At 37.6% G+C, this 16,914-nt stretch overlaps 1 protein-coding gene across 1 annotated transcript in view; it reads left to right on the top strand.

The window, feature by feature from the left end:
• Window positions 1-16,914, top strand: part of LOC136884440 (ankyrin repeat and BTB/POZ domain-containing protein 2) — a 309,915-nt gene that overhangs the window by 212,559 nt on the left and 80,442 nt on the right. The window contains exons 5-7 of the mRNA XM_067156605.2: window positions 6,326-6,477; window positions 11,680-11,755; window positions 14,442-14,671. Of these exons, the coding sequence (XP_067012706.2) occupies window positions 6,326-6,477; window positions 11,680-11,755; window positions 14,442-14,671 (458 nt within the window). The remainder of the gene's footprint in view (window positions 1-6,325; window positions 6,478-11,679; window positions 11,756-14,441; window positions 14,672-16,914) is intronic.

Genomic DNA, 16,914 nt, shown 5'->3' with positions numbered 1-16,914 from the left:
CCCATACTAAAGAGGTGACTTAAGAAGAGAACAATTTGTTTTACGTTAACGAAGAATAGGTTGAGAAAACTAAGTTCACCTCACAACAATATGAGTGGGAGCTCGAGAGGGTTAGCACTCTCTATCCCAGTATGAAGCTTTAAAAGAGAATATATGTAAAGAGTAGTTACATTTTAGGAAAAGGTTACATGGTTGAACGCTTAGAACCCGCCCCGAAAGTTAAACTGCTGAGCTAGCAAAGAAAGAAGTTATAAATCGGCCATTACCTTGTTGTTGACCGCTGCCGAAGAAAGAGGCGCTTCCCGCCCCCTGCTATGTACTTAACACACTGAAAGATGGAACAGAAGTGGCCCGGAGACCCAAAAATCAGCAGTTTATATCCTCTCGCGGAAGGTTCTAGGTGTTAGGGGAAAGAAAACACCCTCCCACAAACTTTTTATTGGCTAGGGTACAGAAACATATTCAAGTTGGGGGAAGATACCTATGATTGGTCAGAAATTAATAACAGAAATTCGAGATTGGTCAAATGCAAAACAAGGGGAAAGAGAGGGGTATATAGCCAACTTAAACAATAACAGAAAGAAATTTAACAAGAAACAAACATTTGAAATAAAAATTTCTCCAACAAAATAGTTCTTTGACTCCGCACTAGGGTGCACTATTGTTGATCATCAGTAGTGTCCTCTAGGAGAGAAAGTTTACACTTCTTACTTCAAGCAAAACAAAACCACATCAAAAATGACACAGTTCAAAAATTCAAAATTTTCCACGTGGTGACATCTTCTGAGAAGGTAAAGAATTAATAGCGTAGATAAAGTTCAGACTTCCTCCAGCAGAGGAGTTTCAACTGGCGCACATTTTAAATTAGCGGAGTGGAGGTGTACCTCCCGGTACAATAATAATAATAATAATAATAATAATAATAATAATAATAATAATAATCAGGTAGTAGTAGTAAATTGAAAAGTATGGTAGGAAAATCAGCATGGAGGAAAGCAAGCATAAAATAAATTTCATTATAAAGCCCGTATTGTTGTTCGTATATTTAATCGAAAGGTATAGTCAAATGTTCCACCTTTACAGTACTAAAATTTTTTTAAATTTATTTAATTAACATTCAAAAACACCAGAACATGTTTCATCTATCTTGTAGACATCATCAGCCGAATAATTGTAACTTCAAAAACAATGGACAAGGACAAAAACACATTAAAATGATTCAGATTACCGAATACGTCAGTTAAAAATTCGTGTTAGAAATTATGTTAGAATGTTGAACATCTCGTATGTTCAATATGTTCAATATCTTTATATTTCATTTTAATAGTACCAAATATTGTGCTCCAGAACATTCTGTTAAACACTTATCATCATCATCATCATCATCATCATCATCATCATCATCATAATCTTCAATGTCCCACTCCAGTCGCCCGGGTGTGGTTAACAAGCCTCGTTCACTCCTTTCTGTCCTTCCACTTTTCCTGCTCCATTACTTCCGCCACATCCACTTCAGCTTCTCTAATGTCCTTCCAAATCTGATCCATCCACCTTCTTCTCGGTCTTCCAACTGGTCTCTTTCCCTTAACTTCTCTTTCCAATTGCCTTCTTGCTACCCGTTCCTTTCCCATTCTTTCTACATGTCCGAACCATCTCAGTCTTGTTTTCTGTATCTTCTGTACTAACGATTCTAATACAAAATTTAAGGATGACAGTCAGAAAATTAATTCGTTTTTTACCTCTTCTGGAGCCAACTTTGATATAGTAAGAGCAGAATGCTTGTTAACTTAATTTTTAATTGAACATAATATCCCGTTAGCTGGTGCCGATCATGCTGGAGCTCTATTTAGGAAAATGTTTCCAGGTTCAGAAACTGCAAAAAAAAAAAAAAAAAAAAAGGCTGTGGTCGTATGAAAACCACACACATTTTAAAAGAAATGACTACATATTCAAGAAGTGAACTCGTTGGTTACATGCAACGTGAACTATTTTCTTTAGTTTCGGATGGAAGCAACAAAATAGTAATACTAAGCTTCACCGTATTGTCGTCACTTGTTTTATGACAAAGCAGGAAAAGATAGTTAGCTCAGTGTTGCCTTGGTGGGTGATTCAGTGGGACGTAATATTGGTAATTTGGTGATTTCACTGTTAGAGTGTTGCAAAATACCAATTCAAAATTGTGTAGCGTTCTGTTCCGACAATGCTCCAATCGTGATTGGAAAGAAGAATGGAGTTATTGCTGTTTTAAGGGAAGTACAGTCATCTGTCTTCGTACTGAGTTGTTGATGCCATTTGATTAACTCGGCTGCTGAGAAAGATGCAAAGTTGATGAACTCTTAGTCGGCATCTTCTGTTATTTAGAAAAGAGTTGTAAGAGGATGAATGGCTTAAGAAATTCTAAGATCTTTACAACAAGGAAGGGAAGAAGATACTGAAACATACTTGCACAAGATGGCTATCGTTAAGAGGATGCCTGCAGAGGCTGTTAGAGCAGTGGGATCCACTACTTGGTTTCCTTAAAGATGAGGTGCTTATTAATGTTCAGTGTGCATCAACTACTTGCTTGGCATCATTTACGATCCCAAAAGCCGAGCCTGGTAGTTCAAACACTGTTCATGTACTGTGTGAACTTTTCCCAGTGTTAAGTGAAAACAGATGAGTACTCATCAATGTAACTTTGTGTAAGTATTTAATTTCAGGGGAGATCATAACATGCATTTGACTTGTATTAGTATTGTCTGTAATCTCCCCCCTTGCCGTCCTTTTTCACTATGTCTCAAGACTTTGCGACGCGTGCACGTGTTGTTAAAAAAATTTCCACTTTAGGATCTTGTGGATTTCTCTTTTTGTAAGTTGGCAGGTCTCAGGTGGCTTGTTACAGAGTAATAATGCAATTATGCTTTATTTGGTTTCTAAGATAAAATTCTAAAATAATTTAATTGTATAAAGTCCACCTGTTCAATACAAGTTTGTCATTTGATGAATAAGGTAATTCCGGTAGAATTGACGCACTTTTTATGTCTTTTCTTATATCTTGGTATATTTAGGTTAAAAATTGTTGCAAATTCATCGAGCATAATTTGAAAACGTACATTTGATCAGAGATGAACAAAATATTGGTAATTGAAAGTAAATGGGAAAAAGGAAAAAACAAAGGTATTGTTACATCAGTGGCGTCTCTCCCTGGAACCCGGTATAGATGCCGACTTTGCTCGGGAGAGATGCTGCAAGTAAAATAATTAATGACAAAATCAGAATTAAGCCAATTTCTTCAACTTTAATATAACTGAACCTACTACAAGACAATTATATCCATATAATATAATCATTCAATGGTAAAAGAATCGAACTCATAATTTACAACATTAAATTAATCATATTTTAATTTTGATTTACTATGAATGTGCATGTGCAATGGATTCTTCACTGTGTTATATAAAGGAAACATCAAAATCATTATGAATATAATTCTGTCCTGACTCAGTAATTTGAAAACATGTCTAAGACAGTATTCTTGAATCAAAAACTGATGTTTATCCTCTTACAAGTTTTTACAAATTGTTTCTTAGACCTTTGTTCTCTAGCAATTTTGCTGCCACAGTCATTATATGTAGAGCAAGATTCATGCAGCCACAGGTTGTAACTCAAACACTGAAACTCAAACATTGAAGTAGCTATACCTGCTGGACCCAGAGAGTCTTTTTCCAGATTTCCTGACTGCATTCTAAGTTTCAGTGTTTGTTCCGGAATTCTACAGTATCATTCTGCCTCCCTGATCAGTATTTCCTTTGCCTTCACTCTTTAAACGGCCTCTCTTAAATTTTTCTCTGTTCCATTGAGGTCTTTAAACAATGCCCTTACTTTTATACTGAGCAGGCATGTTGTAAATTTTTATTTCTGAAAATATAATTTTATATAATAAATTAATGTTACCAATAAAAGCAATAAAAATAAATTATGTATATTAAGAATTGTGAGACAATAAAATATTCTGATGAAATTCCAGTACACTCTGAATAGTATTGAACGTTTGCAGATCGCTATTAGAATCTGATAGCAATGAGGCATCTCAGTCGGATTGTTGTGCGGCAACTCTCCCAACGATCAGGTAGAGATGCCGCACCCTCCTGTTATTGTACCCGAAGGCTCTCCTGGCCCAAAATTAGCTTACTATCAACTACAGTTATGCTTCTAACTTCTACTGTACTAAAAACGGCTGATTTAAGCATTTGAAACCAACTTAATATACAATAAATTAACACATGGAAAAACTTTGTCAGGAGGAAACATGTACTCGCCTCAAGATATCGGCTATAATTGGCGTAATATACAAGCAAATTTCGTCACACTCCCAGACAGTAGTTCTTCCTTAAAAGCTGAAAAACCGTACATATTGCCATCTAGCTGTAGCGATGGGAACCTTTAGCTGCAGTGTATGCGGCATCTGTACCGGAGTGGCATCTGTAGCAGATTTACCTGAGTCTGTCTAGAAAGCTACATAGGACATGTTTCGACCTTGCCTAGAGGCCATCATCAGATAAAATAACAGAGAGATGAAAAACATATACAAAAATAGTGATACATAAAAAACTTGAGATAAAATACAATCAACAAATGCAATAAAAGTATATGTTTAAAATGCTCACAGCTTCAATCTTGGACGAATTTAGTTGTAACAGGTGTGGGTCCAACCGTATTTAACACAACTATTGTTTGACTGGAGGAATACTTTAAACTTGTGAAGACTGTTAAGTGTTGTTCTATTTGTCATGCTTCTGGAAATGGGGTGAAGTTTTAAAATCCGTAAAATTTCTTTATGGAGAATACAAGTATAGCCAGGCTCTAAATGTGAAAACCAAAAAGCCGAGTGTGAGAATACCTGTTTTGATTCCCTTCGAATACCATACCGTATAAAACCTGGAAAATGTGACTTTTATTCTGAAGATATATTAACAGTCTATTCAGAATTTCCATTTACTTTATAGATAGTAACATCGACTGTCAAAGATGGGTTTATGTACTAGTTATATCATGATTCATAACTTTGTCAGTGGAGTTTGGCTTCACTCTGTAGAGAAGTAGGAACACGCGGTAGGATAATCATAATGACAAGTCAGTGTGGAAGAGGGAGGAACAAAAGAGGAGTCAAGGACTATTTTTCTCTCTCTATATCATTTTTGTTTGTTCCTTTCTGTTATATCGACCCATTTGGTTCATTTTGCCCTTTTGTCTTCGTCCTGCAGTCCTACTCACCTATTCATCTCTTGTCTTTTTGTCTTTTCACTTTTCCTATCTTTATCCAGCATTTTTCTCATCCTACACTTCCGGCGTCAAGACTAAAGACCTGTCAAGTTGGCCCCTTGTCATAACTACAAAACGCATACAGGAGATGCTATCAGTTGTCTACACTATTTTATTTACAAATTATATACACATTATACACACAAACTAATGAACTGCTATCTTGAACAAAACATTGCTACGACGATGAAAGAGAAGAAGAAGACTACCCCATTAGCATGTCAACCAACTACCAACACAACAAAATCACAACATGAGTTTACACACTGAATTTGACTAGCAACGTTCACTAACAAGTCTTGCTAACAACTCTACACCGTCTCTTTATATACCTTGCCTGGCCAGGCTTCTAGAAAAGTATGACACAACATGATTTCTTGAATTTTCTCGAGTCTCCAATAACCTATTTACAAATGAATAGAATGTTGTATACAACACTAGTGACAAAGATGCATTGTTCTGGACTATTACCCTGTGCTGCACAACATTACATTCGATTTATACATCATATTTACAGGTAATAATAAATTATATACTATTAATTACATGTTCTTGCATTAAATAAACACTTGTTAATATACATACAGCAGATGTATCGTGACATTACCTCACATCTTTTGTTACACAAGACACATCATACAATACAGAAATAATAAATGATATGACCACAATTTATACCAAATAAAGTCCATACATAACTACGTAAATGATGATGATGATGATGATGATACCTACTGTTTCCAAGATATACTAGTCCATTACACTTGCATCAGCCTCAATGAGTGTTGATGCTTGCAGAAACTGGCTCACTTGGGGTTGAGAAGAAATGTCTTTAGAAGAACTAAGATTGAGGAGGAGATGCCAGTGTACAAAGTTGTGAAGATTGTTGTTATCCGTCTGTGTTTTCATGTTTATCCTCATGTGCTCTCCCCACACCTGACTTTAGTACTCATCTTAGATATCATGCAGGAATATTTTTCGTGTACAGGTAACATTACTGATTCTGAGCTCTTTGTTTACTCAGAGGAGACAGGACTCAAATGGCAGCTCATCCGACGATGGTACTCGCAGCTCGGGTCATGCCAGTATGTCTGACGGTCATCTTAGCTCGTCGCCCCCAGCCGAGCGACATCAGCATTATCGGTCTCCTCTCAACTCCGTGCCCGAAGATGAAAGGTTGGTGCATAGCATAAGTTTTAGTTCCTTATGCTTTTTGATACTTTGGAGCTCGGTGTTATGATAACATTTACACATCAAAGGTTAATATATATATATATATATATATATATATATATATATATATATATATATTCTGGTTGTACATTGCAATTTGTTAGACTCAAATTTTTGCCCATTGTTGTAGGATTGAATCTTGACAGTCATGTGACATTTCAATGCAAGTGATGATATGTAGAATTGATGACATTTTTAAAAAGCCCTTTCAGTGCCTAATTTCAACTCTCTTGTCGTCTCGTAAGATCAGCACCAGTTCAAACCCCACTGTCGGCAGTCCAGAAAATGCTTTTCCATGGTTTCCCATTTTCACACCAGGCAAATGCTGGGGCTATAACTTAATTAAAGCCATGGCCGCTTCCTTCCCACTCCTAGCCCTTTCCTCTCCCATTGTCACCATAAGACGTATCAGTGTCGGTGCGACGTGAAGACGGTTGTTAAAAAAAATTGTCACCAATAATAGGAACAGATGTTACTCAGATGAGTTGCCTGCTCCAATCTTTTTACAGGATGTATCACAACTATACCAATAAAAAAAAGTCAGTGATGCTGTTGATATTATGTTAAGAACAATGGAGCTATCGGATTGACAGAGAAAATTTTTCTTTTCGGGAAAATGAGGATGGTTCATGGCGTGGGTTACTAGTTCGTAAACCATGGGCAACGGCTGAGAGGCCTATTAAGTGGTACTGAGAGTTTGGATACCAGTTGCTATGGTGGTCCCTAACCTGTTAAAGGAGAGATCCTCTCTTGGACTATGTCTAAGTAGGGTAGCATCCTGCTTCATGAATTTACCGAGCTCAGAAAATTTTAAGCAAGCCTCGGACCTACGGGAGTAACGGAGTCCCACCCTCATTTGACAGGCGAGGGACTCCTTGGAAACAACTTGGTGAACAAAATGGAATTCGATGGGGAGCTATCAATATTAATGGGGCTTATGGGAGAAAGAAAGTAGAACTGGCTGAGTCAGCAAAGAGGATGCATCTGGATGTGCTAGGAGTAAGTGATACGCGGTTAAGGGGAGATAACGAGGAGGAGATTATAAAGTGTACTTGACGGGTGTTAGAAAGGGAAGGGCAGAGTACACAATTGTGTATTCCTTCACTCACAACATTGTAAATGGAATGAAATACTGAACGAAGGAAACAATACGCCCAATGGTGTGATTACAGTAGATGTTCAATATGCCCTCCTCTTTCTTCGACGCAGTGACCTTTGTACTCTGTGGTGTGTCGCGAACGACCTGGAAAGTTGCCTGTATTCTTCGTACAGGTTCATCTTCTCTTACTACGGGGTTCACATAGTAGTCAATTGGTGCAGTACAAACTGTACACTGCCTACTGGGGCTGGGGAGAGACTATGCGAAACGAACGAGAAACTTGTACATTCGCACCAAGCATTACGTCTGTCTCCCACTTGCCCTCCCTTTACTTCCCTCCTCTGACGCACAGCAACAAGCTGCGGCTGGCTCTCTGGCATAGCAAATACGACAAGTTTGTCAATTTGAATCACTCGCCAGGAATGAACAAAATAACCTCATTTTCTCAAAAAGAAACATTTCTCCACCAATCCAATTGCACCATCGTTCTTAACATAACACGAAGAACATTCCTGATTTTTTTTCTCGGTATAGTTATGATACAGCCTGTTAGTAAATGCTGCACATTATTGCTCATTACTAGCGCTCGGATGTTTAAGACCTAAAAATAGCCCAAATAAGCAAGCAAATATGACCTCAAAAGTGACAAAATATGATGTAAGAATGACAAAATATGACCCGAAAATGATTAATCTAAATATAGACATTTTTTAATAAATTATAAATCGAAAGGGCAATTCCTTTGATACATATTTGTTAACTAAATTCTTTATTCTTATAATTTTCTGAATATACATGTTTAGCAGTTATTCAGTCTATTACCCTTGATTCACGCACCGAACATTTATGAATACATAGCTATAAAGTACCGGTACTAAGTTCGCTAAGATTAAAGATCACACAATATTTTAAAAGTCGAAACATGTTTGCACTCTGTTCTGGAGGCTTGAAATACAACAAAACTAGAAGTCAATCTATTTTTTAAAATATTTTGGAATGTTCAAGCCCAGATTTCATTAGTATTATTAAATGCATTAAAGTTTAAATTTAGCACCACGAAACGAATTAAGTAGATGTCTTTGAATACATTATAGTAGAGTGACAGGGCCTATAGTGCAAACTGACATACCTTTTTCATTCTTCTCCATGGGTGGAATTGGAAGTGTATGACAAGATTCATCTTCAAATCATTGGACGCGAAACGCGTCCGATTATCACTTAACACATTCTTGTAAGAAGAGAAGCTCCTTTCTACCTTATAAGGTTATTGGTGCATATTTAAATCATGTAAAAGGTACAGTGAAGTCTATGGCCTTAATTCTATACAAATGGTATTCCACTTGCATTAACTGCAGATGTGATACTGGAAAGCAGTTTTGTGAACACTAGTTCGCATTCGATAAGTTGATGATTTTGCACAGCTACAGCTGTCGTCAGACCGCCAAATAGGACAGAATATGACGTTTCTACGAAAATAGCTCAAAATATGACCTTACGACAAAAATAAGTCAAAATATGCATTTATATAACAAATAAAAATCACTTAACTGTGACGATAATCACCTGATTTGCAACAAAATCTAATCAGGCAAGAAAATAGAAACAAAGAAAAAATATGACTTGTCCTAAACATCCGAGCCCGATCGAATTTAAGTTAATTAAGTAACAGTAACCAGAGAATGATCAACATATTAGCAGAAACTTTAGCCAAACGGAACCTCAAAAATTAATACAAGGAAAACAAAAACCATGACAATATGTAAATACAAGAAAACACCTGTAACACACTTCAGAATTGGCCTTGATAAAATTAAACAAGTGAAACAATTTTGCTGCCTAGGAACCCTCATCATGAGTGATAATCGGAGCAAATCAGAAGTCACGAAAAAATAGCAAGGTAAAGAGCGCCTTCCAAGATAAACAAAGCATCTCCTGGACCACAAATGTATAGATATTCTAACTCGAAAGGCCTTTGCAAAAACCTTTGTATGGAGCGTGCTTCTGTGCGGTTTGCGAAAGCTGGACATTAGGAGAGCAGGGAAAGAAAAGACTAGAGGCAATTGAAATGTGGATCTGGAGGAGAATTCAGAGGATAAGTTGGAACTGAAACGAATAAATAATATAATGTTGTTTGCTTTACGTCCCACTAACTACTTTTTAAGGTCTTCAGAGACGCCGAGGTGCCGGAATTTAGCCCCGCAGGAGTTCTTTTACTTGCCAATAAATCTACCGACATGGGGCTGTCGTATTTGAGCACCTTCAAATACCACCGGACTGAGCCAGGATCGAACCTGTCAAGTTGGGGCTAGAAGGCCAGCGCCTTAACCGCCTGAGCCACTCAGTCTGGCGGAACTGAAACGAAGAGCAATACCAAAGTCCTTAGAGAGAAAGGAGAAGAACGGAATCTGATAACTGAAATTGAAAAACGGAAAATAAAGTTTATTGGTCACATTCTGTGGCATGAGGAGTTCCTTTGTAACATCATTGACGGAAGAATTGTTGGGAAAAGAGGAAGAGGATGACCCAGAGTGTTTTATTTCAAGAACCTGCTTCCGAGGATGAACTGCACGACTTACACTGAGCTGAAAAGACTGGCTCAAGGTAGACGTCTATGGCTGCAGCGACAAGGCTTAGCCTTTAGAATGTGATGATGATCAAATAACAGTAGAACCTGTGAAGGAAATTTGTTGAAGGAGTACTGGCAGGACTGACTTGTTAGTGACAAACGATAAGCTGGCTTCATATGTGCTTTCATTTCTAGGGTGAGAAGCTTACAGTTTGAATAGAAAATGGTCCACCGAACAGGGGGCTGTGTGGTTTCGGTCAGCTTGCATTTGGTGACCACTCGCTTCGTCCCGATAGTTACCAATATACTCATTCAACCTATCCGATTGACCTTGTCTCGAACAGACTTTGTGAAAGTTAAGCCTCTTATGCATGATTTCATATGCAGAAACATGGCTAATGTGCATATCGTTCGCCACGTCATCAAATCACTCGTTTGTCATTCAGGATCGTATCACGCACTTGTTCAATATTCGCATCAGTTATGGCTGCAGATGGACTCCCGGATCTTCCCTCATCCTTCACGCTTGTGCGACCCCTTTTGAACTGTTCAGTCCACTGGTAAACACTTCGCTATGGCAAAACAGTGTCCCTGTATTGTGCTGAAAGTCTGCTATGAATTACCACTTCTGGTACACCCTCAGACAACGGATAACGGAACACTGTTCTTCCTTGGTGCAAACAGAGAGTGGCGCAGTCATCCTTACATCGCAACATCGCAAGCTGTACTGATCTTATAACTCTGAAACCTACCACAGACGTAGACAAAGGTGCCATCTAGTGGCTGGTGACCACACGACGACGTAGAGCCAACCTAAAGACAGTTAGAGCAAAATTGCAGATACTTATTGACTTGCCTATGTACATTGCTTGCATATACTGTATTTGAACATTCCTTTTTCCAAGTCCTATCTGTTTCATGACTTTCCTTACTTTTGCTCTGGGGATGCTAATTTTCTAAATTGAGGAATTTTATCAGGATTTCTCTTCCACATTCCCATTGCTTTTCTATCAGCTGTCTCATGTTGAAGATTGGGAGGATCAGGACGACTCACCCAACATTAATACCAATATAAATGGTCCGTTATTGGACATTATAAATTTTCCAGCTAACTCATTCTTGGTTGCCAGCGTTTCGCCCTCGTGTGCTAGGGTGGGCTCATCAGTTGGTACCTAGCACACCTACCAATACGCTGGCTAGTGCATACCGTGGAGCGCACCCTAGCACACGAGGGCGAAACGCTGGCAACCAAGAATGAGTTAGCTGGAAAATTTATAATGTCCAATAACGGACCATTTATATTGGTATTATAAATTTACTCATTCAGGACAAATATTTCAGATTCCCTATGGGAATCAACATCTATATCATCACCCAACATTTTCAGTGCAAATTTTTAGCTAGTAAGATGCTTATTAAGTGATGGATGTTTATGATGTTACAGCAATCAAGTGACTTCATTTATTGTTTCTGACTTCAGGTTGTCTGCAAGTGTGATGCGAGCAGGCAGGAAGGCAGGGCACAATCGCAGTCGACATAGAGCCACTCCTGCAAAGGTATGAGCATTATTTTCTGTTCAGGATAATTCCAGTCTTTTGTTTATTTGATATTACCTAAAGTTTAGATTTATGTGCAAGGATTAGAGTGGTTAACAAGATGCAAAATGAAATGTGAAGTATAAACTCACCAAATACCTATGAACAGAGTATTAGAAAGATGGGAACACAGAATATAAATAAAATATGACAACAATGATAACGACAATGGCTGAATAAATAAACTACAGTCCACAGCAGTTCTGTATGGATCCACGCAAAAGTGGGCTAACCATCAAATTTGTGGAAATTGAGTTAGATGCTGCCACCTGCTGTTAATGATATAAACTACATTCACCAAAGTTAGTTACTATCAGGGAATTACCTCAAAAGAAGTACAAATCCTTGAAGTTTTTGGGGTATCTAAATCATCTTGACAGAATCTCATTTGATGGCACCACATTATCGGCAGGATAACATGGCACGACATAACACATGATGCATGTCCATTCTGGTAAGATGTTCATTCAGAATTGGAACATAAATGCAGATATAGTTTTATTTTAATAATGCATTGCCTTAGAAAAGTATTCGATGCAATAAATGAATGTAAATTATGAAGTGTTATACAGATGTTTATTGTTGCTTATTGGCCACATTGTCTGTTTACAAAACGAGTAAAGATGGTTTCTGCTTTGGTAAGTGACGATAATTTATCAGAGTTCTACCAGTGGAAGTTACAGAATATATAAAAAGAATGTCAGAAACTGGGAAAGCGAAAAGCAGAAAAGTTTTTGTGGTGATTTTTACATTACATACAGAGGTGAAACAGGGGAAAAGAAAAGCTTGGGTGGAGACTGTAAATGTGCAAGAAAGTTAATACTATCGCTGAAAATCAGTAAAAGCCTTTTGTGTTTTCATTTTCTGGCCCAGTATTTTGTGTTCCATTCACTTTTGTAGCTGAGCGTGTTTACTCACCCTCCATGAGAGGACCGAGGAGCTGCGACGTTCAGAGATCCAAGGTTCGAATCCCGGTGCTGACAGTGGCTATCCTGAGTGTGGTTTTACCCTGGGTTTTTCTACACTCCCTCTAGGCAAATGTCAGGATAATACCTTATTTCAACTCCCCCAGTACCTACCCCATGATGACAACCAGCAATCATTTGAAAACCTTTCCTAAGGGGCTCGATTATCATTAACCCATTCCAGTCTGGGCCTTAATATCCCTAGCAAACGTTCTGGACTGGGCATTTTTAAGAATTTTTAAAACATTATATCTCTGTACCTGTAGGAGATATTTGCACGATTCTGTTATCTTTGTACTTGTTTGACCATCTAATTTTGAAAAACGCTGTTTTTATTATGTCAACTATTACATGATATTTTAAAATTGTTTATATATTATACCATGTTTTGCGAATGGAGGAAAGGTCTGACGGATAACTAAGCAAGTACAGTTTTCTGAAATACTGTTATATTTACTCAATTTTGCTGATATAAAATGTGCATTGCAATTACAAAACAACAACAATAATGAGTACAATATAAAAATAATAATTTTTTAAAAATAATAATAGTAATAATTACAAAAATGAAAATGGGAGTTCTTATGAAATTTTATTTTGATTGATAAATTTTGCCAAAAGTTACTCAAATGTAATACTATTGTTCCATTTACTACAAAAGACTTCTGAGAAAGAGAAAATACAGTCTTCTAAACAGACAACTTTAGTAATATGTAGACAATCTTACGTATTCACGCAAGTATGAAATACGCGGGAACGTGCGCTAGGCCGTAAAACGAACTCCAATCATAATGAAATGTAAGAAGTTATTTTGAATTCATATGTCTATAATATGTTCATTTGAGCATAAACTTATAATATATCATAATATATCGAAAATATCACTTTCGTCAAGCACATGTTTGCCGCGAGAAGCCATGTCTTAGAGCTCACTGAGTGACAACATCTACTGATGCATCTTGATCGAGAATATCATAAATTCTCTGACTTAGACATATAATACTGCCATCTGCTTAAATACACTCGTAACTAATACATGAAGAAACACGATGTAACCACCAGAATGCGTGCATAGCTCGTTCTCGATGTTTAGTGAATTGTCAAACCTTACTACGGGCTATGCCCACAGCGCTGCCTAAACGTAATTTTGGCTGCTGCGAGCTATGCTCGCAGTTAGACCGGAAAGAGTTAATTGGCTGCATCTGAATGTAATTTGTCATCTGACTATTGTGATTATCAATAAAACAGTTAAAGTTGTATACCAGTGTTAAAAATAAAGCTACACCTTTCAGATGAAAACAAATAATATGTTAATTTTGTTCTCCGAAAACTTACTTTTTTCATCAGTGAGAGAGACTCTTTTTTCCCATTTTAAAAAACTGATGGTTACCCCACTTTTGTGTCCAGTCACCTGTACCTTCCAAAAGTTTTAGTAGGAAGTAAATAGTATTGATTGGACATATGAATATTAACTTTTATTAAAGATCAAGTTATGAGTTGTAGTTTCTTCTAGTCTCGAATGTACGAGAAAATATGTGGTTCATTTTCATTTGTTCTCTTTGTAGAAAGATCTAAATTTCATAGATCCGAAACTCTCTGTTGAAATCCTTTTTAATTTACTTAAAATAAAGTGTTTTTAAACATCTTGTGTTTGTAATTTCTAACTGTTGTGTTTGTCGCAGTTGGTACCATCTGGCTCAGGGTTGGAGGACATCAAGTTGGCCATCCAGCAGCTCACTATGCGATCTCACACATCCAACGCCGGGTATTCTACCTCCACATACTCCAGCTTGAGTGGCAGCGAGTCCAGCGAACCTGCAGTGCGGCGTCTCATGAGGCATTCCTCTCTCGAAACCATTAACACCAATGTTACGAGTGCTGACGAGTTTGTGTGGGTCGACTCTCATAACAGGTAAAAGATTACGCGATTAACATTGATGCTTTCACGGCATGATATGGGCTTTTGGTCTTACGTTGTGTCCGATGCGGAGCAAAATTCTCTGCAAAACAAAGAGTTTCACCTTGCTTTCTTGGCACGGCATAAGCCCAAAAACCCATATCATGTCTAAAGGATTCCATTATTTGCATGCAGTAGAGCCCTGGTAATTCAAGCTAATTGGAGCTGATGCTGCATCAAATTACAAAAAGAAAACTTGGATTACACGGAAATCTTTTATTTTGTAGTAATCGGATATGGGTACAAAGTACTCCATTTTACACTGATTGTGTGAGAATTTAAAATATTAATGGTAAGAAAACAAATACAGTAGAAATCCGCTATAGCAAGTATGGCATATAACGAGAACCTTGTTATAATGGCACATTTGGCTGTCCCTTCAAAATTCCTATATTAAACTGTGTATTATACTTTGGTTACAGTGAAAGCCCTATCACTGATGCATCCATTATTACGAGCGATTAAGTGTGCGCGTTTTTTTTTCTTCCGTTACTGATATTTATGCACCCAGCGATTATATTGCATGCGATCATCTTTGGAATCGTTTCCTCGCTATGTCCACTAGTGAGCGTGCTTGTCGATATTCGAAGGCGATGTCAGAGCCAATTAGTGATATCCGTCGACTGCTGCTCCGTAAAGAAAAATGGAAATGAAAGAGGAGAACGTGTTACCGCAGTAAAGGCTGAAGTCAGCAATCGCTTAGTTTTAATTTTATATACTGAAATTAAGTAAGAATGTGATGCTCCTCAAGATATGGCAGAGTACATCACTGATTTCAGAGGTTAAGCAACTGGAGCGTCTGCCACAGAGGCCTTTGGAGCAATACTATAATTTTTTCAGAACGAAGTTATACACTTTCATGTAGTATTGAATTTCGAAAAATAACAAACGAGTAAGCTGTAGTGTGGATATCTTCCGCAAAAATGCAAGTTTTGAACAAACTGATTGCTGTTTCACACCGATTTTAGTATGTATGGAGTTTTCCCCGACTTTCACAAAAAATCAGATATAATGACAATCCGCTATAGCGAGTTCATTTTTCGCCATTATGAATTCTCGCTATAACAAATTTTTACTGTATTAAAATTTCACAGACTTAATATTAACAATTTTTTTAGAAATTAAATAACAAATAAAGTAAATAACAAGGAGGAAAAACGTATATAAATATGTCCATGTCACTAGTAATGTTCTGGCCAGGATGTCAGTGGAATATCAAGAGCTTAATCCTTAAGTGTGCATTTTAGTTTGGTTATGAAGATATCATTTTTATGGAGGGCATTTGCTGTTGTGGGAAGGTGATAAAATATGGAGGGTAATATATGAATGTTTAACGAGTATAATGAAAGGTTATCCAGTACAGTACATACCTGTGTTAAATATGTTTAATACCAAGTTTTAAAAAGACAGAAATTTAAATTTAATATATGTCCCACTAACTACTTTTTACGGTTTTCGGAGATGCCAAAGTGCTGGAATTTAGTCTCACAGGAGGTCTTCTACATGCCAGTAAATCTACCAATGCGAGGCTGACGTATTTGAGCACCTTCAAATACCACCGGACTGAGCCAGGATTGAACTTGCCAGGTTGGGGTCTGAAGGCCAGCGCCTCAACCGTCTGAGCCACTCAGCCTGGCAAATTTTAATTTGAAAGAAATTGTTCTGTAGAGCCTTGTGTTTCCAGAAGCAATGTCAAGCTGTCTTCTAAGAAGCATGGTGTCACTTTGTGTAGCTTCCAAATGTTGCTCAACATACTGTAATGTCGTATTTTTTATGTATGGAAATCATACATGAAAAAGGTACTTGTATGAAAAATGTAAATGGGAGTTTTACGGTATTTTGTAAAATTTTAATTTTCATAAGACCAACTCAAATAAAATGGAACCTCAATCTTCTGGGGCTCTGCTGTGCCCTCAAGGTTACTTTGTAGAATTGGAGATTTAGGTGCCTGCTACATACTAGATTCAGATCTTGACCATTTCAAGTGACATGTGCAGGATAGATGAAATGAAATGGCGTATGGCTTTTAGTGCCGAGAGTGTCCGAGGACAAGTTCGGCTCGCCAGATGCAGGTCTTTTGATTTGACTCCCGTAGGCGACCTGCGCGTCGTGATGAAGATGAAACGATGATGGAGACGACACATACACCCAGTCCCCATGCCAGAGAAATTAACCAGTTATGGTTAAAATTTCCGACC

The sequence above is a fragment of the Anabrus simplex genome, chromosome 12 (assembly GCF_040414725.1).
Source record: "Anabrus simplex isolate iqAnaSimp1 chromosome 12, ASM4041472v1, whole genome shotgun sequence".
Classification (NCBI taxonomy): Eukaryota; Metazoa; Arthropoda; class Insecta; order Orthoptera; family Tettigoniidae; genus Anabrus; species Anabrus simplex.
This window is presented reverse-complemented; position numbering and strand designations above follow the sequence as displayed.